The 20,976-nt window shown below is 39.6% G+C and overlaps 8 protein-coding genes across 8 annotated transcripts; 3 read left to right on the forward strand and 5 right to left on the reverse strand. All coding sequences in view use genetic code 12, as the record gives it.

The window, feature by feature from the left end:
* Window positions 1-2: 2 nt before the first annotated feature.
* Window positions 3-4,928, reverse strand: CYR1 (adenylate cyclase; the record flags this gene model as incomplete). Its single annotated transcript, XM_036812216.1, has 1 exon — window positions 3-4,928. The coding sequence occupies one exon, from the start codon at window positions 4,926-4,928 to the stop codon at window positions 3-5; it is 4,926 nt and encodes a 1,641-aa protein (XP_036668575.1).
* A 989-nt stretch (window positions 4,929-5,917) lies between these two features.
* Window positions 5,918-7,943, forward strand: LMO1 (Lmo1p; the record flags this gene model as incomplete). Its single annotated transcript, XM_036812217.1, has 2 exons — window positions 5,918-5,972; window positions 6,037-7,943. The coding sequence occupies 2 exons, from the start codon at window positions 5,918-5,920 to the stop codon at window positions 7,941-7,943; spliced, it is 1,962 nt and encodes a 653-aa protein (XP_036668576.1).
* Window positions 7,944-8,080: 137 nt separating this feature from the next.
* CPAR2_704320 (uncharacterized protein) lies at window positions 8,081-9,328 on the reverse strand (the record flags this gene model as incomplete). The annotated part of the gene is made up of 1 exon (XM_036812218.1): window positions 8,081-9,328. The coding sequence occupies one exon, from the start codon at window positions 9,326-9,328 to the stop codon at window positions 8,081-8,083; it is 1,248 nt and encodes a 415-aa protein (XP_036668577.1).
* Window positions 9,329-10,790: 1,462 nt separating this feature from the next.
* Window positions 10,791-12,290, forward strand: CPAR2_704330 (uncharacterized protein; the record flags this gene model as incomplete). Its single annotated transcript, XM_036812219.1, has 1 exon — window positions 10,791-12,290. One exon carries the CDS (start codon window positions 10,791-10,793, stop codon window positions 12,288-12,290), a length of 1,500 nt encoding a protein of 499 aa, XP_036668578.1.
* A 307-nt stretch (window positions 12,291-12,597) lies between these two features.
* On the reverse strand, window positions 12,598-13,563 carry CPAR2_704340 (cupin domain-containing protein; the record flags this gene model as incomplete). Its single annotated transcript, XM_036812220.1, has 1 exon — window positions 12,598-13,563. The coding sequence occupies one exon, from the start codon at window positions 13,561-13,563 to the stop codon at window positions 12,598-12,600; it is 966 nt and encodes a 321-aa protein (XP_036668579.1).
* Window positions 13,564-14,097: 534 nt separating this feature from the next.
* CPAR2_704350 (uncharacterized protein) lies at window positions 14,098-14,982 on the forward strand (the record flags this gene model as incomplete). Its single annotated transcript, XM_036812221.1, has 1 exon — window positions 14,098-14,982. One exon carries the CDS (start codon window positions 14,098-14,100, stop codon window positions 14,980-14,982), a length of 885 nt encoding a protein of 294 aa, XP_036668580.1.
* A 241-nt stretch (window positions 14,983-15,223) lies between these two features.
* Window positions 15,224-15,628, reverse strand: CPAR2_704360 (GFA family protein; the record flags this gene model as incomplete). Its single annotated transcript, XM_036812222.1, has 1 exon — window positions 15,224-15,628. One exon carries the CDS (start codon window positions 15,626-15,628, stop codon window positions 15,224-15,226), a length of 405 nt encoding a protein of 134 aa, XP_036668581.1.
* A 406-nt stretch (window positions 15,629-16,034) lies between these two features.
* On the reverse strand, window positions 16,035-18,260 carry CPAR2_704370 (Zn(II)2Cys6 transcription factor; the record flags this gene model as incomplete). The annotated part of the gene is made up of 1 exon (XM_036812224.1): window positions 16,035-18,260. The coding sequence occupies one exon, from the start codon at window positions 18,258-18,260 to the stop codon at window positions 16,035-16,037; it is 2,226 nt and encodes a 741-aa protein (XP_036668582.1).
* Between the last annotated feature and the right edge of the window lie 2,716 nt (window positions 18,261-20,976).

Below are 20,976 nucleotides of genomic sequence, written 5' to 3' on the forward strand. Positions count from 1 at the left end.
ATCTATGTATCCTGTACGTGTTTCATAATTGCCGACAACTCGTCCAATATTTGACTTAATGGACTCATGCTGAATGCTTTGTTGTTATTTGGTTCCGTCAATTGCCTTAGATATAAAGTAGCCACCGAGTTTTCTATTCTCGTTACCGAATTCAACAATTCTTGTACATTGGGATCAATTAATCTTTGATTTTGCTTGAGCCCTTCTTTGATATAGGTACCATAATTTAAATACGACAACAAATTTTCCAAACGTAATGCAATATTGTTGATTGCTGTGATACACTCAATAGGTATGGTGCCAATCACTCTTGTGCTATGTTTTTCATCTGCATCTAATCTCTTTTGGAAAATCTCGAATCGTAATTTCAACCGGGTGGAGTAAACTAAGGTGATCAATTCTGGCGTTTCCAACCCTTTAAGCTTCCTCTCTCCAATTTTGTAGTAGTTTGACCCGAGCTCCTCGATTGCGGTTAGCTCTCTTTCAATAATGATTCCGGCATTGTCATTCCCCTGATATGCATCACTAATGGTCTTGACATTATTTTTAATGTCATCATGGATGGCAGTTAATGCTCTCATTTCGTCAAGAAAGTTTGAGCTTACGGCAATTTGACCACCATCGGCAATTGCACTAATTCGAGAAGCTCGATTCACCATGGGGCCAAAATAGTCCATTCTTCCAGTAACAACATCCGGTTCACACACGGGTGAACCCCAATGTATACCCATACGAACCGACAACCCACGATATATTACGTTCCCAGCGCCATCAGTCACTTCACAACATTGGTCGGTTTCAAGAATCTCTGTCGGCCAATCAGCAGTAAGCAAGTTCTGTTGCACGTTGAAGCACCATAATAGAGCCGATGTGGGCGAAGGAAATGCAACCATAAATGCATCACCTTCTGTTTTAACCTCGTATCCTCCAACAATCCTCAATTGACGTCTCATGATTGAGTTATGTGTCTTGATAGCAGACCTCATTGGTGCTGGGTACGAATCCCAAAGTAATGTCGAATTCTTGATATCTGTAAATACCAATGCCAATTCGCCAACCGGTGGTTCAATTTCACTTTCCAACCTACGAAGAGTTGAATCACCACCAACTTGTCTATCTCTTCTCCTTTTGAAAAAATCAGATTCTCGACCAAGGTTATTATACAAGGCATTCAGTTTTGTCTTTTCACCAAATGTAAGCACAATCACCGTTATCTTGTCTGAAGCACCATAGCAGATGGCGAAATCACGCAACTTCTGCGCAGCAATCATTGGATCATTCTTTTCTTGTCGTATAATGTCGACCGCAAGTTCATAGGAGATATACTCCCAAAGCACTTTAGTGGCAATAACCAACAAGTCATCAGCGGGAGTCAATGTCAACTCACTCACATCTGGACCAGAATGAGTATGGGGTAAATATGAAAAGTATCCTGCCCCTCGAGATACAGGCAAGTCTCCATCTAAATCACCGCTTCCAGAAACATACCCACCGGAAGCTCTAATTCGTTCGAACTCTTCACGATTTGTTGGTTTGTGAGAATTTGTCAATACACGGAAATTACCATTGTTTTGGCATAGTAATGTTTCAATGTCTCCAATGTTTGCACAATAAAGCTTTTTGTTTTTGATGTAAATGACAGTGGCAGATGCACCACTTCTTGCATCATCAATCAAGTTCAACTCGCTTTGCTCTTTGGAGTATTGTGGGCCAGGAGTGAATGTATGACTCTTTTTGGCCAATAATATTCCATTGATTTCCTTATTGAATGATAAGAATGCCCTCCTGAGAGCAATGTAAACCTTGTCGGGGTCATTGTTAATTTTAGACAATTCCTCAGTTACACTTTTTGTAATCATGTTTCGTGCAATTAATGATATTCTATGGCCCTGATTCGGAGCTCCATGTTTACCATCAAAGGAGCAAATAAGCACCTCGTCTTCGTTGCCTCTAAACTTTTGTATGAAAAGATCTCGATTTGATATAAAGTCTCTCTGTCCCATTGTATCACTTACACCGTATCCAATATTGTCCAATTCAGATGCAGTTGTTCTTATCCTCTTGTCGACAGATTGCTCGGGGACAGATGTTGTTGTCAACGTGACATCAATCAAACCCAATACTTTCAATTGGTCCAAAACTAATAAACTGTCAAAATCCTCACCAGTTTCCGGATTCTTTACATGACTTTGTTTAATTTCGAACCGTTTGTTTCCAGAAAAGTTCAAGTATTTCAAATTCTTATTCCAATGCCAATTCCAGTCGTATGGCCAGTTGGAGATGTTGTATTTCAATTGATTGGACCCCACGTCCAAGTGTTGTAAATTAGTCAATTTGCTCAATTCTGCTGGTAATGACACCAATTTGTTGTTGTTGATATAAAGAAGTTTCAACGCCTTTAGTTGTTCTAAATCATCTGCAGGAAGCGTTGTCAAGTCGTTACCCGACAAATATAGCTCATTCAATCGTCTCATTCTCGAAATTGACCCTTCTGGAATCTCAATCAAATCGTTATACGACATGTTTAGTGACTTTAAGCCAACAAGGAATGAAATGGCATCAAAACAGTCGTCGTTCAACCTATTGTCTGAAATTGTCAAAACTGATAAAGCGTCAGCAATTGATTCTGAGGCTGGCAATTCTCCAAAATCATTCGAGGAAGAAATTCTCTTTGCGATGGCAAATGGTGGTTTGGGGAAAGAAGTGAGGTTATTACTAGCCACATTTAATACCGCCAACGACCTCAAGTTCCAAATCTCGTCCGGCAAGGTTTGGATACTGTTTGAGTGAAGATTCAAGTATTGCAAATTGGATAGATTACCAATTGTGGATGGCACTGCCTGTAAATTGTTTGAGTAAATGGAGAGATATGATAATCTCGTCAATTGTCCCAATTCTTGTGGGAGTGTTACCAAGTGGTTTTTATCAAGTACCAACTTTTCGATGTTAGGTATCTTGATCATAAACTCGGCAGGGATAGCAGTAATTTTTGCCTTTGACAAGTCCAAGATATTGAGCATTTGCAATTGATTGATAAACTTGAGTTCTGTGATTGGATTTTTATCAAAATGTAAAAGTCTAAGGTTCTCCATTCGATCACAAAATGCCGATATCGAATTTCTAGATGCGTACAAGACTTCAAGATTTGGTAATTCGCCTAACACGTCAACATTTGCTATCTGGTTGTAACGAATATCCAATCTTTTCAATGACTGCAAGCCGGCAAGGAAATCTGGCAATGCCTTGTCTAGCTTGTTTGTGCACAAGTTCAACTTCTGCAAGCTTTTAAGATTCACCATCGACTCTGGTAGGTACGAAAGATCGTTATACGACAAGTCCAACTCAATCAATTTGTCCAAATCATTGACCGGTTCTGGGTAGTTGACAAAGTAATTTGACGACAAATTGAGGTAGACCAAGTTTTTAAGTTCACCAAATGATTTCGGAAGCAGTGACAACTGGTTGGAATTGAGTTTCAAATGAGTCAAGTTGTTAAGGCTGTTGATCTTCAATGGTAAATCATCCAAAAAATTCATCTCGAGATTCAAATGGGTGAGACCAACTGCTTCAAGGAGATTGGTGGGAAATTTGGAGCATCCGTTTCGGGAAAAATTGACGCTTGTCAAATTGGTGCATGATTGAATGAAATCTAATGGAATGTATATCGATGGATTTTCCGACACATTCAATTTTTCAATTTCATAAGTGTGTTGGTGGAATATGATGGGAATGTTTTTGAGGTTTAGAGAGGATATATTGACATCCACATAGTTTTTCGAGAGCAACGCCTCTTCTTCATGGGTCAAACTTCTGAGATAGATATTTTCCACCACAAACTTGCACACAAACGACATGTCCCCCCTACCGATTATTCTCAAATTGTCATCTTCGGTGTACCCACTTAAAAGAAGCAACCCCGTTTGTATCTTAATGGGCTTTTCGAAACTTTCCAACACCTTGACACAGTTTCCAATGTGGACTGACAATTGGTAATTTGATGCCGATTCTAAAAAGAATTTTTTCTGCACAATTGCTAAAAGCTCGGTCGTAGTTGTCTCTAAGGGGCATAATATGGTCGTGAAAGTATTGTCCTCTTTGAATATTCGAATAATGTGACTAGGGTGTGGATCCATCGATTTCGACACGTGCGAACCCTGTCTGGTTCCATAAAGCACCGGCAACAGTTTCTCCACAAAATCAGGTTCAGTAATCTCCTCTGGTATTTCCTCTATTTTGGAAGCTTTTACATCCCAAGAATCCGGCGCTTTCCAATTTTGCTTTGGTGCTGTAGTCTCATCTGTTTTCACAATATCTCTCATTTCATCCAAGTTCAAATCCAACGACATCATGTTATCGGTGGGGCCTAAAGAGTGTAGTGACGACACCGATTGGTCCCTTTGTGACACGTCTGAAGGTGAAGGTGTGGAATACACATCGTGTTTCATTTTCATGGGAGTCACGGGGTTATCCGGTTGAGACATTTGCAACAGATTGGGCAGAACAGAGGAAATGTGATGGGGGTGGTAGTCCAACGACAACGATGGGAGTCTAAACTTATGTTTAGAGTGGCTTGAAGAAGCCGATGAATTGCTTTTGCGTTTTGGCTGTTGTTGTTGCTGTTGTTGAGGATCTTGCTCATCTGAAGCAATGGAATTGGCTCGCGATGATTGGCCAGATTGAGTAGGAGACACCGATGCATCTGATGTTGATAATAGAGGATCCCTTTTCGACTCCTCGTCCTCTTGTTGTTCTTCCTCATCCCCACCCGTGTCTCTTCGCGAATATATCAATTTATTGAACAATGAACTGCTCTTTTTCTTGAATTTAGGTTTGATCGGGTGAAGCAATGGAGGCACATTGCTACTATTGTTTGGTCTCCTATTGGCATGAAAGCCACGATAGTTTTCTAAATTGTTGGGGTTAGTCATTGGGGCTTCTGCGAAGGGGGGATCTGGTTAAGAGGGGAGTGCGCTGGGTATTGTTTTTTTGGTCTCCATTCAAAGCAGTTTTTTCCTTTGGTGGTAAAGTGTCGTAAAAAATCTAAATTCCAGTGTCGTGTATTGACAAATTCGGCACTGAAAAAATTATATTGAGCCGCAGTGGGATAGAGTGTGTGCGTGGCATTGACTTTATTATATTTCTCTGACACCTAATTGTCGGTTGAAGTAGAAGGTCGATGGACCGCACCGCAGGCTTGGTGGTGCACCGGGCAGCCGACGACATTGTACTGAGGTTGAAATGATGAGAGTTTCGGGTCTTTAAAAGAATGGCTTACGTTTAAAGCGAGGAAAAGGTGTCTTTCATGGGCTTCCAACCAAGAAGAACCACCTCTGATGAAAGCTTTGTGATTCAACAGGGTCCAAGAGATCTCACAACACCCACAAGCCCTACTGCAGCTCTTTCATCATCGCGATGAGCCTTGTTTTTGGTAAGATAAGTGCACAACCCTCGCTTCACTTCAAGGCGTATATATACGTTCTTTCTATTGCCATACAAGGATAGTTTGAATTTAAGATTTGATGCATGGAAGTTGAAATTTATGAAATTTATGAAAGAATTCCACCTTCCGATGCATCATGTCCAACTTGCGACAGGTCTAGTTGGTTTGTAATACTCTAGGGTGCACTCTGTGGACATATGCACCTGTGCACTCATCTATCTATTACCGCCAATGCCCACAGTTTTTCAAAGGTGTACAACCTCAGCAGTGAGAGGCGGTAACCCGGGTGAAAGTTTTCAAATCTTCTGTTGTCTTATCGTTTTGTGTAATGATGAAGAGTAATTTATTTTTAATTTTTTCTTAAGCGAAACAAGAGAATTTCATTGACGACATATGGCCTTTATTCCAACAATATATATATATTTTCAAAATTACTTCTGCTTCAGTTGAGTATCCTTTTCTTCACAGCTCTCAACTATGTCGGATTCCTCAAGAACTATCAACCATAAGTTGAACGAGATATTGAGTAAAAGTATGTTTAGCTTCTCACAGTCACTGCTTTTCGCACTATACTAACCATATAATTTTTGAATCAGACAATATAAGTAAACTGAAATTGGATGAGTCAACCGCCTTGAATTATGCAACAGTTCTCAAGTCCAACATTTTGGGCAAAGATAAGCAAGAAAAGGTTAATTCCATAGTTGTGTTGGCAAAGTTGCTTGATTGCATAATTGGTAGTGAAGCGGTAACCGATGATTTTGTTCATGTTTTGGATCACCACCTATTCAGCACGTTGTTTTCAATTGTCAGCATCAACATGTCTTCTGAGACTTACAAGGCTATTTTAAAAATTGCTGCGATTGACATTTCAGGCGCTATATTCAGAACAAAGGATGATTCAATTGTAAGGTACTTGCCATTGTATGAAAGTTTGATTGAGTACTTGGATGTGATTGATATTATGGCGACAAAGTTGTTACTTCAAGACAGCAAGATCATTTTGAATTCAATCAAATTGGTTACGGATCTTATCAATAAGGCGTTGAGATACAACTACGCTGGGATAATCACCTTATCGGGAAGATTGAAACATGTGTTGTTCTTTAGTACTGTTGATAGTTTGGTTGAATTGACTGAGGACAAACTCACCTTGGAGGCGATTGAGAAATTGAAAGTTGCCTACTATGATCTCAATGTGTATCTCAACAATATTCACTTTGATTTATCAATTCAAGCGCACCAGATTATGTTAAATAACTTGTTTATCTTTTTGGAAGTTTCACTTAATGAGTACGGGTCACCTGCAACAACTTCAGAATATGTTAAGGCTGGTTTCACAGAAAACCCACGTCAGTTTATTGTGGAAAATTTCTCCATTCTTCTTGCTATGGATTTGAAAATCTTCTTGAAAGATCCAAACTTTACATTTAAAAAGAGGTTTCATGAGGAGTTGATGATGAGTGAGCACTCAAGAACGTTCCCATTGTCGCTATTTATCGCCAAGACATCCAAAATGTGGATTGACATCTTTGAACAAAGACAAAAGTACCCAAATGTTGTCAATTCAATTTTGAACTGGGAGCTCATGATTTACTACACAATGAACAATTGTCTTATCCTTTGGCAAGAGACAAAATCACAAAACAACCAGCTTGATATTGACAAAATTCTTCGGTTATTGGAATCAAATATTGACACTTTTGAAGAACAATTGGGTGGAAACAAATCAATTGAAGAATGTCTCGACATTACATCGACTAGGTCCGGAGACGACATGAGACACAATCAGGCGACAAAGATTAGCAAAGACTTCACCAACAAATGGAATCCCCGGCTCACTGAGTTCAATCAAGAGTTGACAAAGGAAGTTGCTCAATTGGTGTCGGAACAAAGGGTGGTGCAATTGTTGAAAGGATCATGGGTGTTTACCGAATCATTTGGAGAAGCTTTATTCAGCTCGAGAAAGAATGCTTCTCCATCGTCGAAATACTACTACATTGTGTTGTCACCCAATAGAAAGTGGATATATTTCAAAGAGTACGGTGAAAAGCCAAGCACCAATCCAAGCATTGAAGAATTGGAACAAACTGGAGGAATCAAATTGAGTGATGTTCAAGATTTAAAATCGATCAAGATTGGTGAATCAATTGGAGAGAAAGAAAAACAAAAGAATTCCATGTTAATTTCGATAAAGGGCACCATTTCTTATGAAAAGATTACTATTCTAGGTGCAAACAAAACCAAGCTACTTTCCTTCTACACTGATTCCGAAGTTAATCGATTCATCTGGTTGGACGGATTGAAAATGTTGAAGGGAATAAAGTCTTTATCGGAAGAAACCCAAAAGCAAATTACTTCATTGATCGAAATAAGGAGAAACACACAATCATTGTCGTTGGAGAGTAATGACGTGGGAAATGAAGACGACGATGATGACTATGATGATGATGACAAGTTTTACAATTACGACGAGTTAAGTGCCCTTGCGGCCAGTGTATAGATATTGATTTAATGTGTGACTGAATGCGTTGTGGAAGGTCGTTATTAGGTAGATGTACGTTTGTATACGCTCTGTTTTATATTGTTGTGCTATACATAAGACTTTTATTTCCAAAACGAATTATTCTTCTCCATTGCCTATAACTTAGATTCAAAAGTACTGGTGAATGCATTCCACCCAAATAACCATTGTTGAAATTCTCTATCGGACCATTGATCAGGGTTATGACCGTCTCTAGCCTTCATCAATGAGTCTCTTTCTTCTTGTTCATCACCATCTGGTAAGTGCCAAATATCACCATTCTTTCTAGCACCAGCTTGAATAGTCTCAGCTCTTCTTTTTCTCTTCTTTTGGTATCGTTGAAGAGCTAATGGAATATCTTCAGTAGATACACAGTGGTCTAACTCTTCAGCTAAAGTAGCACCATCCTCAACAGCTTGAGCAGCACCTTGAGCCAAGTACGGTAACATTGCGTGAGCAGCATCACCAATTAAAACAACTTTACCACTTTGTGAAACCCATCTTGGTAGTTTTGGTAAATCAGCCAACACCCATTTCAACACCGATTTCACGTGAGTTAATAATTGACGAACAACCGGATCAAAGTTTTTATAATGGTTTCTCATTTCTTCAACGTTACCTGGTTCGTTCCATTTACCGACAGTAGCTTGGCCAGGGTGTGACATCACAATATTGTACATTTCACCATTTCTTATAGGGTAAGCCATAACGTGTCTTCTATATCCGATCCAACAATTGGAGTTGACATCACTCATCAAGTGAGCAATAACCGGATCCGATAACATTTCTGCTCTTGGTACAGTGGCTCTGAATGCACAATTGGAAGATGGAGTTGGAAGAACAGTTTCTTCTGGAACAACTGCTGAATCTCTAACTCGAGACCTAATACCATCCGCACCCACAACTAAATCAGCAGAATATCTTTCTCCCGTTTCCAAAATAACAGTAGCGGTGTTTTGGTCAACTTTTTGAACCCTGCAACCATTCTTGTATTCAATACCGAGATCAAGAGCAGCTTCATATAATAATTTTTGGTAATCAGCACGATGAATCAACAAGTATGGGTTACCATAAGCATCAGTCATGTCTGGATCCAAAGGAGTTGTGGACAATGCAGCACCAGTGTCATATCTTCTCAAAATGATGTTGTTTGGTCTGGTGACGTATTTCTCAAATTTGTCAAAGATGCCATACTCTTTGAGAATTTTGACAGAGTTTGGTGGCATTTGAATACCAGCACCAACTTCGTTAAGAGCCGCGCTTCCTTCAAGGATTGTAACTTGGTGACCCTTTTTCTTTAAGCCAATAGCAGCAGCAAGACCACCTAAACCACCACCGCAGACAATAACATTAAAGGAAACCATTGTATTTATTTGATCTTTAAAATTGTTTTTGTATTTATGAGATTGGGGAACTAATTGAAGAGGAAAAGGTATGACGGGAAATGAGAGCAGATTCATGAACTTATATATATAGTTTCATGAGAGAATTAAAAATCTGGGGTTTATTTTGGTGTTGTCAACTCCGAGGTGCGATTGGTAACTTAAACGGGAAACCTACCCTCATCGGCACCAGATCCAATACAGATAGCAGTATGGGGTAGTTGAGAATTTCGGAATCTCATTCCATGTTTTGATATATATATATCGGAATATGCTTCCTTCACAGCCATCATGCGAACTATCATGATACCAAAGTGGAGCACTCATTAATTGAGAAGTGCTTGATTGTGTTTTTTTTTTTTTTTTCGGGTCTGCGATCCTTCCTATTAATTGTCAGAAGGCTATTCCGATCTGAAAATAAATTTGCAACTTTGGGTGGGTTTTGTGTTAAAATCCTAAATTTGCATCCGACATTTACATAAAACGAGATATTAAGCTTTCAAGATGTGGGTTACTCATCGGCTGAATATACAATCCTACTTTCAGCTTAGGCTTACGTGATTACAACAGCGAAGTGGTCACTGAAAAAAGTTTGTAATAAAGATGGGGGTATATTCCCCCTCTCTATTTCATCCTTGAATCAAAGACTCAGTCCATGGATCAGCGCGTATTTGATTAGTGCTGGCTGTCAGAAATCTGAATACTACTACTTAGTTAAGTGGGGCTCGTCTCTGGCCATTCATTGCAAGGAGGAGACTAACATGGTATTTTCCTGTTGTTTCTCGTGATACTCAGTAAAATAATTGGTTGCGAGATATGCTATGCATGGCGCTTAATATGATCTCGTACTTTTTTTTTCATTTTTTTACAGGCAACAACAGGCGTGGTTCATCCTCAAAACATCTCTTGCGTTATATACATCTCTTGAAGAACGTTTTGCCGAGGCAGAAGCTCGGAGGGGGGGTTCTCATAAGAGTTGGGCGGAACCTATAATGTAATATAGACACAACAAAGAGAATAGAATTTTGTTATCACGCTTCAATTACAAATTTGTGGGGAAGGTACAAAGGCAAAATTCGGAGATGAGTTCCATTTGTGTTGCATCGCGTTTACCACAAGAACACAATGATCTAGGAGGCTGATCAAACAAAAGTGGGGAGAACTTAAATTGCTTTTTTGTTGATTTAACCCATTGTTCAAACGGGATGATGTTCCACAAAAAGTTGTTTGTGGGAGGTGAATTTCCGAGTGCCTTGGACGGTAAAAGTTGGGGTTGTTTATTAGATCGTTGATAACTCAAAGTAAGGACTCACAATGTAATCCATTGTTAAAAAAGCCGGGGCGTGTCATTATAAATAGCTGCAAAATGGTTCCCTTCTGATTTCCTAGCTGCACAACTTTTTCATCATCACATCAAAACATTGTCAACCAAACACAACTAACTATGACTACTACTGAATCTATTGCCAGTGATATCGAAAAAGGAGGAATCACCTCTCACCATGAAAATTTGGACCCAGTGGCCCTTACTGAAGAACTTGATCCTGAACATCACAAATATCTCATTCTGAGACATGGGTCGGTTCAGTTAGACCCACTTCCATCTGCTGATCCAGAAGACCCCCTCAACTGGCCAGACTGGCAAAAGAACTATGAAATTTTATTAATTGCTTTCGGTACTTTTTCATCAACTTTCATGGCTGCTGGTTTGACTCCTGCCTTTGAAACAATGGCTGAAGAGTATGGTGTTGATCTTCCAACTGCTGCTTATTTCACTTCTGCTCAAATTGCTGTTTTCGGAGTGTTGCCCTTGTTTTGGGTTCCCTTGATGAATGCTTATGGTAGAAAGCCATTCTTGACTGTGGCTGCTTTAGCTTGTTGTATTTTGAATATTGGCGGTGGGTTTGCCAAGACATATGGTCAACAAATGGCTACTAGAGTGTTGGTTGCTGTTTTTGTTTCTGCTGTTACGGCCGCTGGTTCTTCCGTTGTTGGTGATTTAGCTTTTGCCCATGAAAGAGGTAAGAAGAATGGTTGGTGGTCCTTAGCGTTGCTTATTGGAACTCCGGGAGGTCCTTTTTTCACTGGGTTCATTCAGCAACATGCTGGGACCAAATGGATCTTCTTTGTATTTGCTATTATGAACTTTATCCAATTTGTTTTGTGGATATTTGCAAGGGAGACCATTTACACGAGAGCCAGTCCAGAATACTATTCCCAAGGCTTGCTCAAAGTTGTTGGTATTAGAAAATCTTCTTCGAGACCATTCTCCTGGAAGATGTTCTTCAGACCATTGAAACAAGCTGCTAATTTAAACATTACCATTGCTGTCATTGCCGCTTCGGTTACTTTTTGCTACGCAAACATTGTTTTGGTGGTGGAAATGCCACAAGTTATGGTACCATTATTTCACCTCGACGCTCAGCAGATGTCTTTACAGTACATTTCAATTATTATTGGCTCCATCATTGGTGAAGTTCTTGCTGGACCGCTTTCTGATTGGTGGATGAGGAGAAGCACTGCAAAAAGAAATGGTCAAAGAGTTATTGCTGACAGATTATGGGTTTGTTACAATGGTTACATCTTGGTTATTGTTGGCTTGCTTGTGTGGGGTATCTATTTATTTAAAGCTACACCAGGTCACTGGTCCATTAAACCCTTGGTTGGTGCTGCTATCGCCGCTGCTGGTAATAATATTGTTGCAACTGTTGTTACCACTTTTGCAATCGATAATGCTCCACACAAGGCTGGTGATGTTGGTTTATACATCAACTTTGTCAGATCCCTTTTCGGTTTCTTGGGACCATTTTACTTTCCAGATATGTTTGAAAACCTCAACTTTGCCGGGTCTGCTGGTTTAATGTGTGGTCTTGTGCTTTTGTTTGCTTGGGTGCCAACTGTTGTAGTTCATTTCATTGGTGCTAGACGTGCCATCAAAGCATAAGTGTCTAGATTTATAGTATATATATATATATATAGTCAGTGGGGCTCTGGTTAGTCTCTATATATTTTGAATTATGATTCCACTATATTTTGCATTGTAGTATTGCGTCTATGTCTTGAAAATAAATCTCATAAACATTCTTTGGGAAAGCAATTGTCTACTATTTACCGACCCAAACACTTGTCTTCCCAAAAGCCTCGAGTTTTAGGCGCAATCATGATTCATAAAACATAGTATATTATCAAAATAAACTATATAAGTCAATCTGCACGAAAGCTAAATTAAATAAATCAAAACTGAAGCATGTTTAATTTGCAGCAGTTTTGTGGATAGCCAAATTCTTAAGCAAAGGAGAGTCGTTGAAAGAGAAAAGGTAAGCAGTTTGGACACCGTCATTGACATGTTTGAACCTTTTCCAAGCAGGAATACAAAAGGTATCCTTACCTTCCCATCTCAAGATTGTTTCCTCACCATTGTCTTCCTCGATAGCAGTGTAACCAGCACCTTCATAAACATGGTAGACAAATGAAGAGTTTTCTTGGCGCCATTCACTTGAACTTCCAACATTGACTCTTTCAGCTTGAGCAGTAAGAATGGTTGACAACGGTGCTTTGTTTTGGCCGGTGTAATCAAAAACAGCATAGTCACTTTCAATAGAATCAAGGTAGTCTTGGGTAATCTTCCATGGGAACTTGATGTTAGATTCAGCAACAGTTTCAGCTGGATAACATTCTTCATGGTAGTGTTCAGCGAAATTCACAGGAATGGCTTGGAACATTGGCAAGTCAAGACCATCCAACCAAATCATTGGACCATCACCTTCCTTGCCATGGTCATGCCAGTCCCATCTTGGAGTCAATATAACATCACCTCTTTCCATGTAGATTCTTTGACCTTCAACAGCAGTGTAGCCACCGTCACCTTCGATAATAAACCTCAAAGCAAAAGCAGAATGTCTGTGGGCTGGAGCAACTTCCCCTGGGTTGATGTATTGTAAACCAGCATACAATGTGTCAGTAGTTTGGGGGGCTTTCAAAGCTGGGTTGATCAACATCAAAACTCTTCTTTCTGATTCTTCAGTTGGCACTAAACGGCCAGATTCAACCAATAAAGGTCTCAATTTTTTGTAATTCCAAACTGCGGGGACAGCCCTTGGCTTGGGCACCGGTGGGACCATAGCAGACATAACGGTCCATAATGGCTCTACATTTTGTGGTTTCAAACTTTTTAAGAATTCAACTTTTTCGTTAGTGGATGCTTCGACTGGAGACATTCTAAATGATTCTTGAGTGATGTGAACCCGACAGTAAATTTGGGAAAGGAGGATCCCAATGTATGTTTATATATGCTTCATAATATTTCAAATATGGGGTTGCATTCATCGGTACATCGGCATCTATGTCCTAAGGGGTACAAATTGTAGTCTCCATAGAATGGGACTATAACCATTCGGAATTGTTATCCACTTGACAAATCCCTTGAGAAAAGTTATCTTTTAACTGTTCGGCCAGACATTCCGATGCAACAGGGAAAAAGAAAAAAAAAAAAAAAAAAGCATTACAAATGACGGACTCAATTCCGCTTTTCTCGAAAGAGCGAGGAAATCGGAGATTGTTTCCGACAATAAGAATCGATGACTATAACTCAGAGAAATCACAATGGTGGAAGATTGGGCCGATACACCTCCACAAGGTTTTATTACCTGGTTTCTGTGATGGGATGGGTTCAAATAAATACAGACCAGATTTTCTTTCAATTGATATGAAGAATCCCTTTTACCTCATCATTACTACTTATTATAATAACGATGACTACTGCTTGGAAGAGATTAATTAGATTTGTTGCTCACGATGATAAAATCTACAGGGGTGAACCACTTGTTAGTGATGCTGAATACGATGTTGGCAAGCTTGCTTTACAAGGCAAGACCATCAAAGCGAAAGTCATCGAGGGGGGAAACATTTTCGGAGATGCGGTTGTTACTGAAAAAGTCTTGGAAGTTAAGAAATTGTTAGGGCCATTAACCGAAGAGGAAGTCCCCATCATAAAATGTGTTGGATTAAACTACATGAAGCACATCCAAGAAGGTGGTAGAACCCCTCCACCTTACCCATCTATCTTCTACAAACCTAGATTTGCTGTTGCTGATTTCGGTGAACCAATCCCAATACCAAAGATTGCCCAAGAAAACCAGTGTGATTATGAAGGTGAGTTATGTGTGGTTATTGGCAAGACTGGAAAAGATATCAAGGAAGAAGATGCTTTAAGCTACGTTGCTGGTTACGTTTCTGGTAATGATGTTTCCGCTAGAACTTGGCAAAGAGATCCAAAGCATGCCGGTGGTGTTCCTCAATGGTGTTTCTCCAAGTCCTTTGACAAATACGCTCCATTAGGTCCACAATTGGTCTCTTCTCAAGTTATTTCCGACCCAGCTACTTTACATTTGACTACCAGGGTTAATGGTGAAGTTCGTCAAGATACTGATACTGATGATTTGTTATTCAATGTTCCCAAGATCATTGCTTTCATTTCTCAATCTACCACTTTAGAACAAGGTACTGTTATCATGACTGGTACTCCAAGTGGTGTTGCTATGGGTATGAAGGTCCCAAAGTACTTGAAAAACGGTGATGAAGTTGAAGTTGAAATTACACAAATTGGTACTCTTTCTAACAAGATGGACTTTGTTTAAGATGCTTATAGGTTTAGGTACTAAATGAATATACAGGTAGAGATACATGATATAAATGCGTTCATCTGGAAACTCTTCCAAGATACTGTGCTGGGGTTGTACTTTGGGTTTACTTGAGGTCATAGTATCAATCTATACTTTTTGATTTCGGAGCGATAACTTTACAAGCTGTGTAAATGGAGCTACGCTCGTAGAATCCAGGATATGTGACATTTGATTGGTGAACTAAACTAACACACTGCTAATAGAACTCGGACTTAGCATCCTCAATAAACCTACTCTTTTCATCTCCAAACATGGCCAATTGCGGACTCAATTTTGTAAAGTTCTCATCCACTAAAGATTGTCTAATCATACTGACTTCTCCATTAAACTTCATTGGCAAAGTACGAATAGTACAACCACAATCTTTACAAAATTGCTTTTTCTTTGGATGGCCACTCTTTGTTTTTTGAACAACATATTCAGCCATTTTTCCATTTTTATCATCAATCTCTACCATATCAGTAGCGTATTGGCTTATGAACTGACCCAAGTGACCAGACCCTTTCCGACAATCAATGCAATAGCAAACAAATGAGCGTGATGGCTCGCCAATAAGCTTGAATGAAACCTCACCACAGAGACAAGAACCCGTATATGACATTTCCAATAAGTTGGAAAAGAAAAGTGGTATCAAGTAGAGAATGTATTTTGAAACTATAAAAGCTACAATCGAGTGGTATAGGAATGATCTTCTTGCAAGTTTGACGGATATAGCTTCCACCGAGGAGTCAATGCTAATATGTGCGAGGAGGGGACTTTGTCGGAATGAAATTCCGAATGTAAATGTAACTGAAGCAAAAGCCTGTGTAAGTTACACAAAGCGTGGCTTTTTATCAACCGAATCAGAAAAGTGGCATTAGAGTTAAATCAGCTCAATACAACAACGACAAAAACAACAAAGACGAGATCTAAGGCAAAGACGTGAGCCAATTCATGGTCCAGATTTAAAGTCGTTACCTACTTGCATTGAGTTTGACTGCAAAAAGAAATGTGGATATACACATCCGCTATCGTAAGTAAAAAGAGTTCATGTCATCAGTGTAATGGAAGGGACCACCAAATGGACCAGCAGTGTCGTAAAGCAACGAGTACAACACATCAGTGGGAACCTCTGGTGAAGTTGAGCTAGGACTGTGTTGATGATGCAAGGGGTATACTAAACTTGTGTGTGATGCTCCATCATGCTCAGTCCCCTCATCATTCATCGCAACTGGAGAATTGACTTGTGTGGCCAATCTTTGTGACGAGATACGAACCTTATTCCCCATCATTTCCAAGACTTTTAAGCAACGACTTGCTGATGCAGATTGTTGAGTGTATGACCGGAGAATTTCTAAACATGAGTTCCACGCTTGTTCAAATGCCATTAAGTCAATATCCTTATGTAAGGTGACTTGAAGTTTAGCCGCAAGAAGAATAGTACCGGCTGTATATATGTAGAACACATTGTACCAGTGTGCCGGCAAGTAAATAATATCACCTGCGCGATATCTGGAAATTACATTGATGAGCTCCATGGCTAAGTTGACGCAAAGTAAAGCAACTGACCTTTGCGTTGAAGTGTACAATTCAGAACCTCCATAGTCAGAAATTTTATGATTGGGTGATTTTGGGAATAGCATCGAACGATAAAGCATTATTTTAAGGTGAAGAACTCTGATATGTAGCACAATACTTTGTCTCTCAAATGGCATCATCTTTTGTAAATCAAAACTGAATTGTAAATGGTTAGGTAAATTTGCTGTAAATTCATTTAATCTATCTTCAAACTTGAAAATGTTCAGTAACAACTGTGGGTTCTCATCAAGTTGGTCATTGGGATAAACCGATTTCAAAATATCAGCAAGAATGTTGTATAGTTTGATCGTTTGATGGAAAAACTCCAATTCAGATGGTTTGCTCATCGACAAGATTGCATCGTCTTTGATGTACTCATCATCCACGCACAATGGAAATTCTCCTTGTTCAAATTCGTGTGTCACCATCATTGGTCTCCCCATTGTCATTGAAACTATCTTGTCCATTAACAAACAGCCCTGCCACAATCTTTTCCTAATCTCTCTATCTATGTGACTCTTTGTAGAAGCATAAATCTGGTCCAGATGTAATCCTAACCCTTGAGCAATTCGTATTGCCAAGCCAACGATATTCCAACAACCAGCCAGGCCAGAACTAGCTTGCAAAAACTGACCCGTTAGCAATAATGCTTGAACCAACAATACAGAACCACTATCCATCAAGTTAAATCGAAGAAATGATTGAGATTTTTCAAAATAATGCTCAGAATCATCTTCCAAATTTTGACTTGTCGGTGCTAGTTGGCATCCAAATGCAAAGACAATGTTGACGATTGAACAAAACAATTCATCAACAGCCTGCTCCTCTCCATCATCGTTCCACATAGCTTGATAGGTGGCCATAAAAGTTGGTTTGTGGAGAAATGGGTACAAAGTATACGCAAACTCAAAGTAATTCTTGACATAAAGGTCAGCTAGGTCTCTTGGCGGGAGATCCAATTCAGAAGCAGGCATTGATGACATTGGATCACATCGAGACATCTTGTATTGTCTGATCTCCTCATCATCCGTAGCTGAACCATTTGATCTGGTAGGACCATCAATAACGCTAGCTAAATCTTTCATGAAAGATATTGCTGCTGAAGACCCGTAATAATCCCTTTCTTTGCCACGTTTCTGTTTGACCATTTCCCCTGCACCCATTGCACTAGTGGAGTCTGTGCAACTTTTAAAAGCACTGGTGGTAGAATTGGTGGTTATAAGTGAACTTGAAGGGGATATGGCAGTTGCTGTATTCTTGTGGCCCTTACTTCCATTACTTCCAGTTGAGCCTCGATGATGATGTTGATTTTGAACCGGAAATAATTCTCGTGGTTGTGGCGGTGGTGGTTGTCGGTGTGCATTGAGAATGTGTTGCCTTGAGTTACCCTCGTCGGATGAAATCATGTTGTTGATACCAGGAGACGCGGCATTATGGTTTTTTCTGGGAGCTATGCCTAACCTTTCTTCCAAATCTCTCACATATTCCACAGACACGTGAGCTCGATCATATTTCGTACCATAAACACATTCAGCATTACGTTTGGTACAGGTGCCACAAGCAGGTTGTCTGCCATCGCATTTGGTCTTTCGTTGACGACATCTGTTACATGCCAATATCACTCTAGGACGTTTTCTGGTCTTGGTGTCTGTACTGCGTGAGATGTTGTCAGTCATTACAGTTGATGTGACTGCATGTGTATGATTTTCCTGGCTTCCATTGATCCCCACTTTTTTTGTTCAAGTTATTAGATTTGTGTAGATGTTGCACACAATGTATTTTCATCTTTGTGTATCGGTGGTAAATATTTAATGCTACCTTGTTTTGGGTAAATTTTCCAAGTCATCAAAATCATCATTGAAAATCCTCCTTCAAGTACACCCCATCATCTCAACTACTTTGTCTTTAGCCATCTAAGGCTCAGATATGCCATGATACCACTATCCTGTACCTCTTATTTATGTGATGGCTTCTTTGCAGTTTGAGATTTTGGAAAAGAAAATACCATGACCTAGATTTGCTCAAATTGGATATTTCATTTGTGTTCATTCAAGAGGTCTCTCTTTATGGGGAAGTTGAGCTATGCGTTTCCGTGTCTTAAATTTTTGTTGAGGGGCTTCTGTGTCGCACTTTCACGACATTCGATTAAAAAAAACCCCCTCAAAATATTTTTTTGGTGGTAAATCTTCTTTACAAATACACGTCACATTGAGACTTATACTTGATTTGTACCCCTTATATGTCTTGTTGAAGGTATTCGTTTTCATTGAGATGAAGGAAATTACATCTGTCTTTGATGAACCCTTTCTGCTGCACAGCTCCAATGTCAAAAGTGTCATACACCACACGCTAGAACGACGATTCTGCTATTAACGCGGAACCTCAAGAAACTATGGAGATGACTACAAATTCCTAGACTCGAGAACTCAAGACGCCTATGTGTTGAATAGAGAGCAGTATGAAGTGGTAGAGACATACTGTGTTGAGCAATCGATACGAAAAACCTTCAAGATTTCTTATGGGCTCAAGCACAAAGTTGACATTTTTCACTTGATCGAATTGATTGAGTCCTTACAACCTAGCGATACAGTGTCATTGGCATTCAATTTGGACTTTGTCCATATGTTCTCTTTTGATATGCACAAGTTTGTGAAATTATTTAAACATATCAGCGATCTAGTTGTTGCATTGTCGATAGGTTCGAAGAAACTTGCAATCTAGAATTTACAAAGTTGACACTCGGGTTTGCTTTAAGGTATCTATTTCTGGTCGGATGTAATTTGTCAAGATTTGATGTCGAATCACCTGCCTGTGTTGAAGAGGTTGACTTGTCGCATAACAACTTGGAAGAGACCCCAGCACGGCTTACTTGTTTGAGGACCTTACTTTAGTGAACCTCGCAGTTAACAAACTTTGTAAAGGTCACATCCATTTCCTGACATGCTCCGTCGAAGCGTCGGATATATTATGCAACCAAATTGAGGAGGTTAAGTTGACGTTTCCAAGACCAACAAAACTCACGTATCTTGCTTTGCATGGCAATAAGATAAAAGGGATTTCAGATGAATCCAGTGGTGATAATCCAAGGTTGTATAGACTTGAATGGGTAGAAAAAAAAGGGAATAAGTCTAGATTTAACATAACAGTGCCAAATGGAATCGTCCAGAACTACTTCAAAGAGTGACAAATCAGTTATGCTTGGGGAGAATGAGTGAAATGCAAGTATAATACCTGGTGCAGGCCAACATTTATATAGCATGACGGCATAATGGAAGGTTGCAACTGTGGATGTACAATAGTTGATTGACCCAAGGTAGTGACGAATCGACCCAGACGGCTTCGCACTAGCACTAGTGGAGCTGTGTCTCTTGACTATGGAGTAGTTAACTTTTTTAATTTACGATGAAGTCTACACTCTAACCAATGGGGTTCCACACCTCATGGCATTGTAGTTTTCAATTGAGTCTTTCACACTTAGCATTTGTTTCCTCCTCTCCATGCCTAACCCATTCGTAGTGTGTTTTGTATTAGCTAGCTCACAATTGATTAGTAGATGCCGATCACATTTGAAGATGCCAAGAACGTATGCTGCTCAGCTTGTGTCAATATGTATGCGGCGTTGTTTAGAGATCTCTACAATGGAACTTTGGAATAAAATCAAGGATACAAGTACTCAAGTCAAGGGTATATAAAATAGAGACAGATACAGTACAACAGTGACAAACAGTGATGAAGAGACTAAAAAATCATAGTATCATTGTAGTGTCATTGGCCATACCTTGGCAACTGTTTTATAATAAGTACAAAATCGCACAAATTTTGTTGTAATTCTTAGACAAAATAGTACTATCACCATGGAGACGAAAAACTAAACACACACACAATCAACTGAGAAGATAATATGACGACTGGCTACGTTACTATGAGAGTCGTTTGTGACCATGGATACTCTAACTAGTTCGCAGTGGTGTGTTTGAGTGCAGTTAGATGGGGCAATGTAGCTGAGATCTGAATGGGGATGTTGATTATACTGAGGTCCGGATGTTGATTATACTGAGGTCCGGATGTTGATTATACTGAGGTCCGGATGTTGATTATACTGAGGTCCGGATGTTGATTATACTGAGGTCCGGATGTTGATTATACTGAGGTCCGGATGTTGATTATACTGAGGTCCGGATGTTGATTATACTGAGGTCCGGATGTTGATTATACTGAGGTCCGGATGTTGATTATACTGAGGTCCGGATGTTGATTATACTGAGGTCCGGATGTTGATTATACTGAGGTCCGGATGTTGATTATACTGAGGTCCGGATGTTGATTATACTGAGGTCCGGATGTTGATTATACTGAGGTCCGGATGTTGATTATACTGAGGTCCGGATGTTG

The sequence above is a fragment of the Candida parapsilosis genome, contig 006110 (genome assembly GCF_000182765.1).
Source record: "Candida parapsilosis strain CDC317 annotated contig 006110".
Taxonomy (NCBI): Eukaryota; Fungi; Ascomycota; class Pichiomycetes; order Serinales; family Debaryomycetaceae; genus Lodderomyces; species Lodderomyces parapsilosis.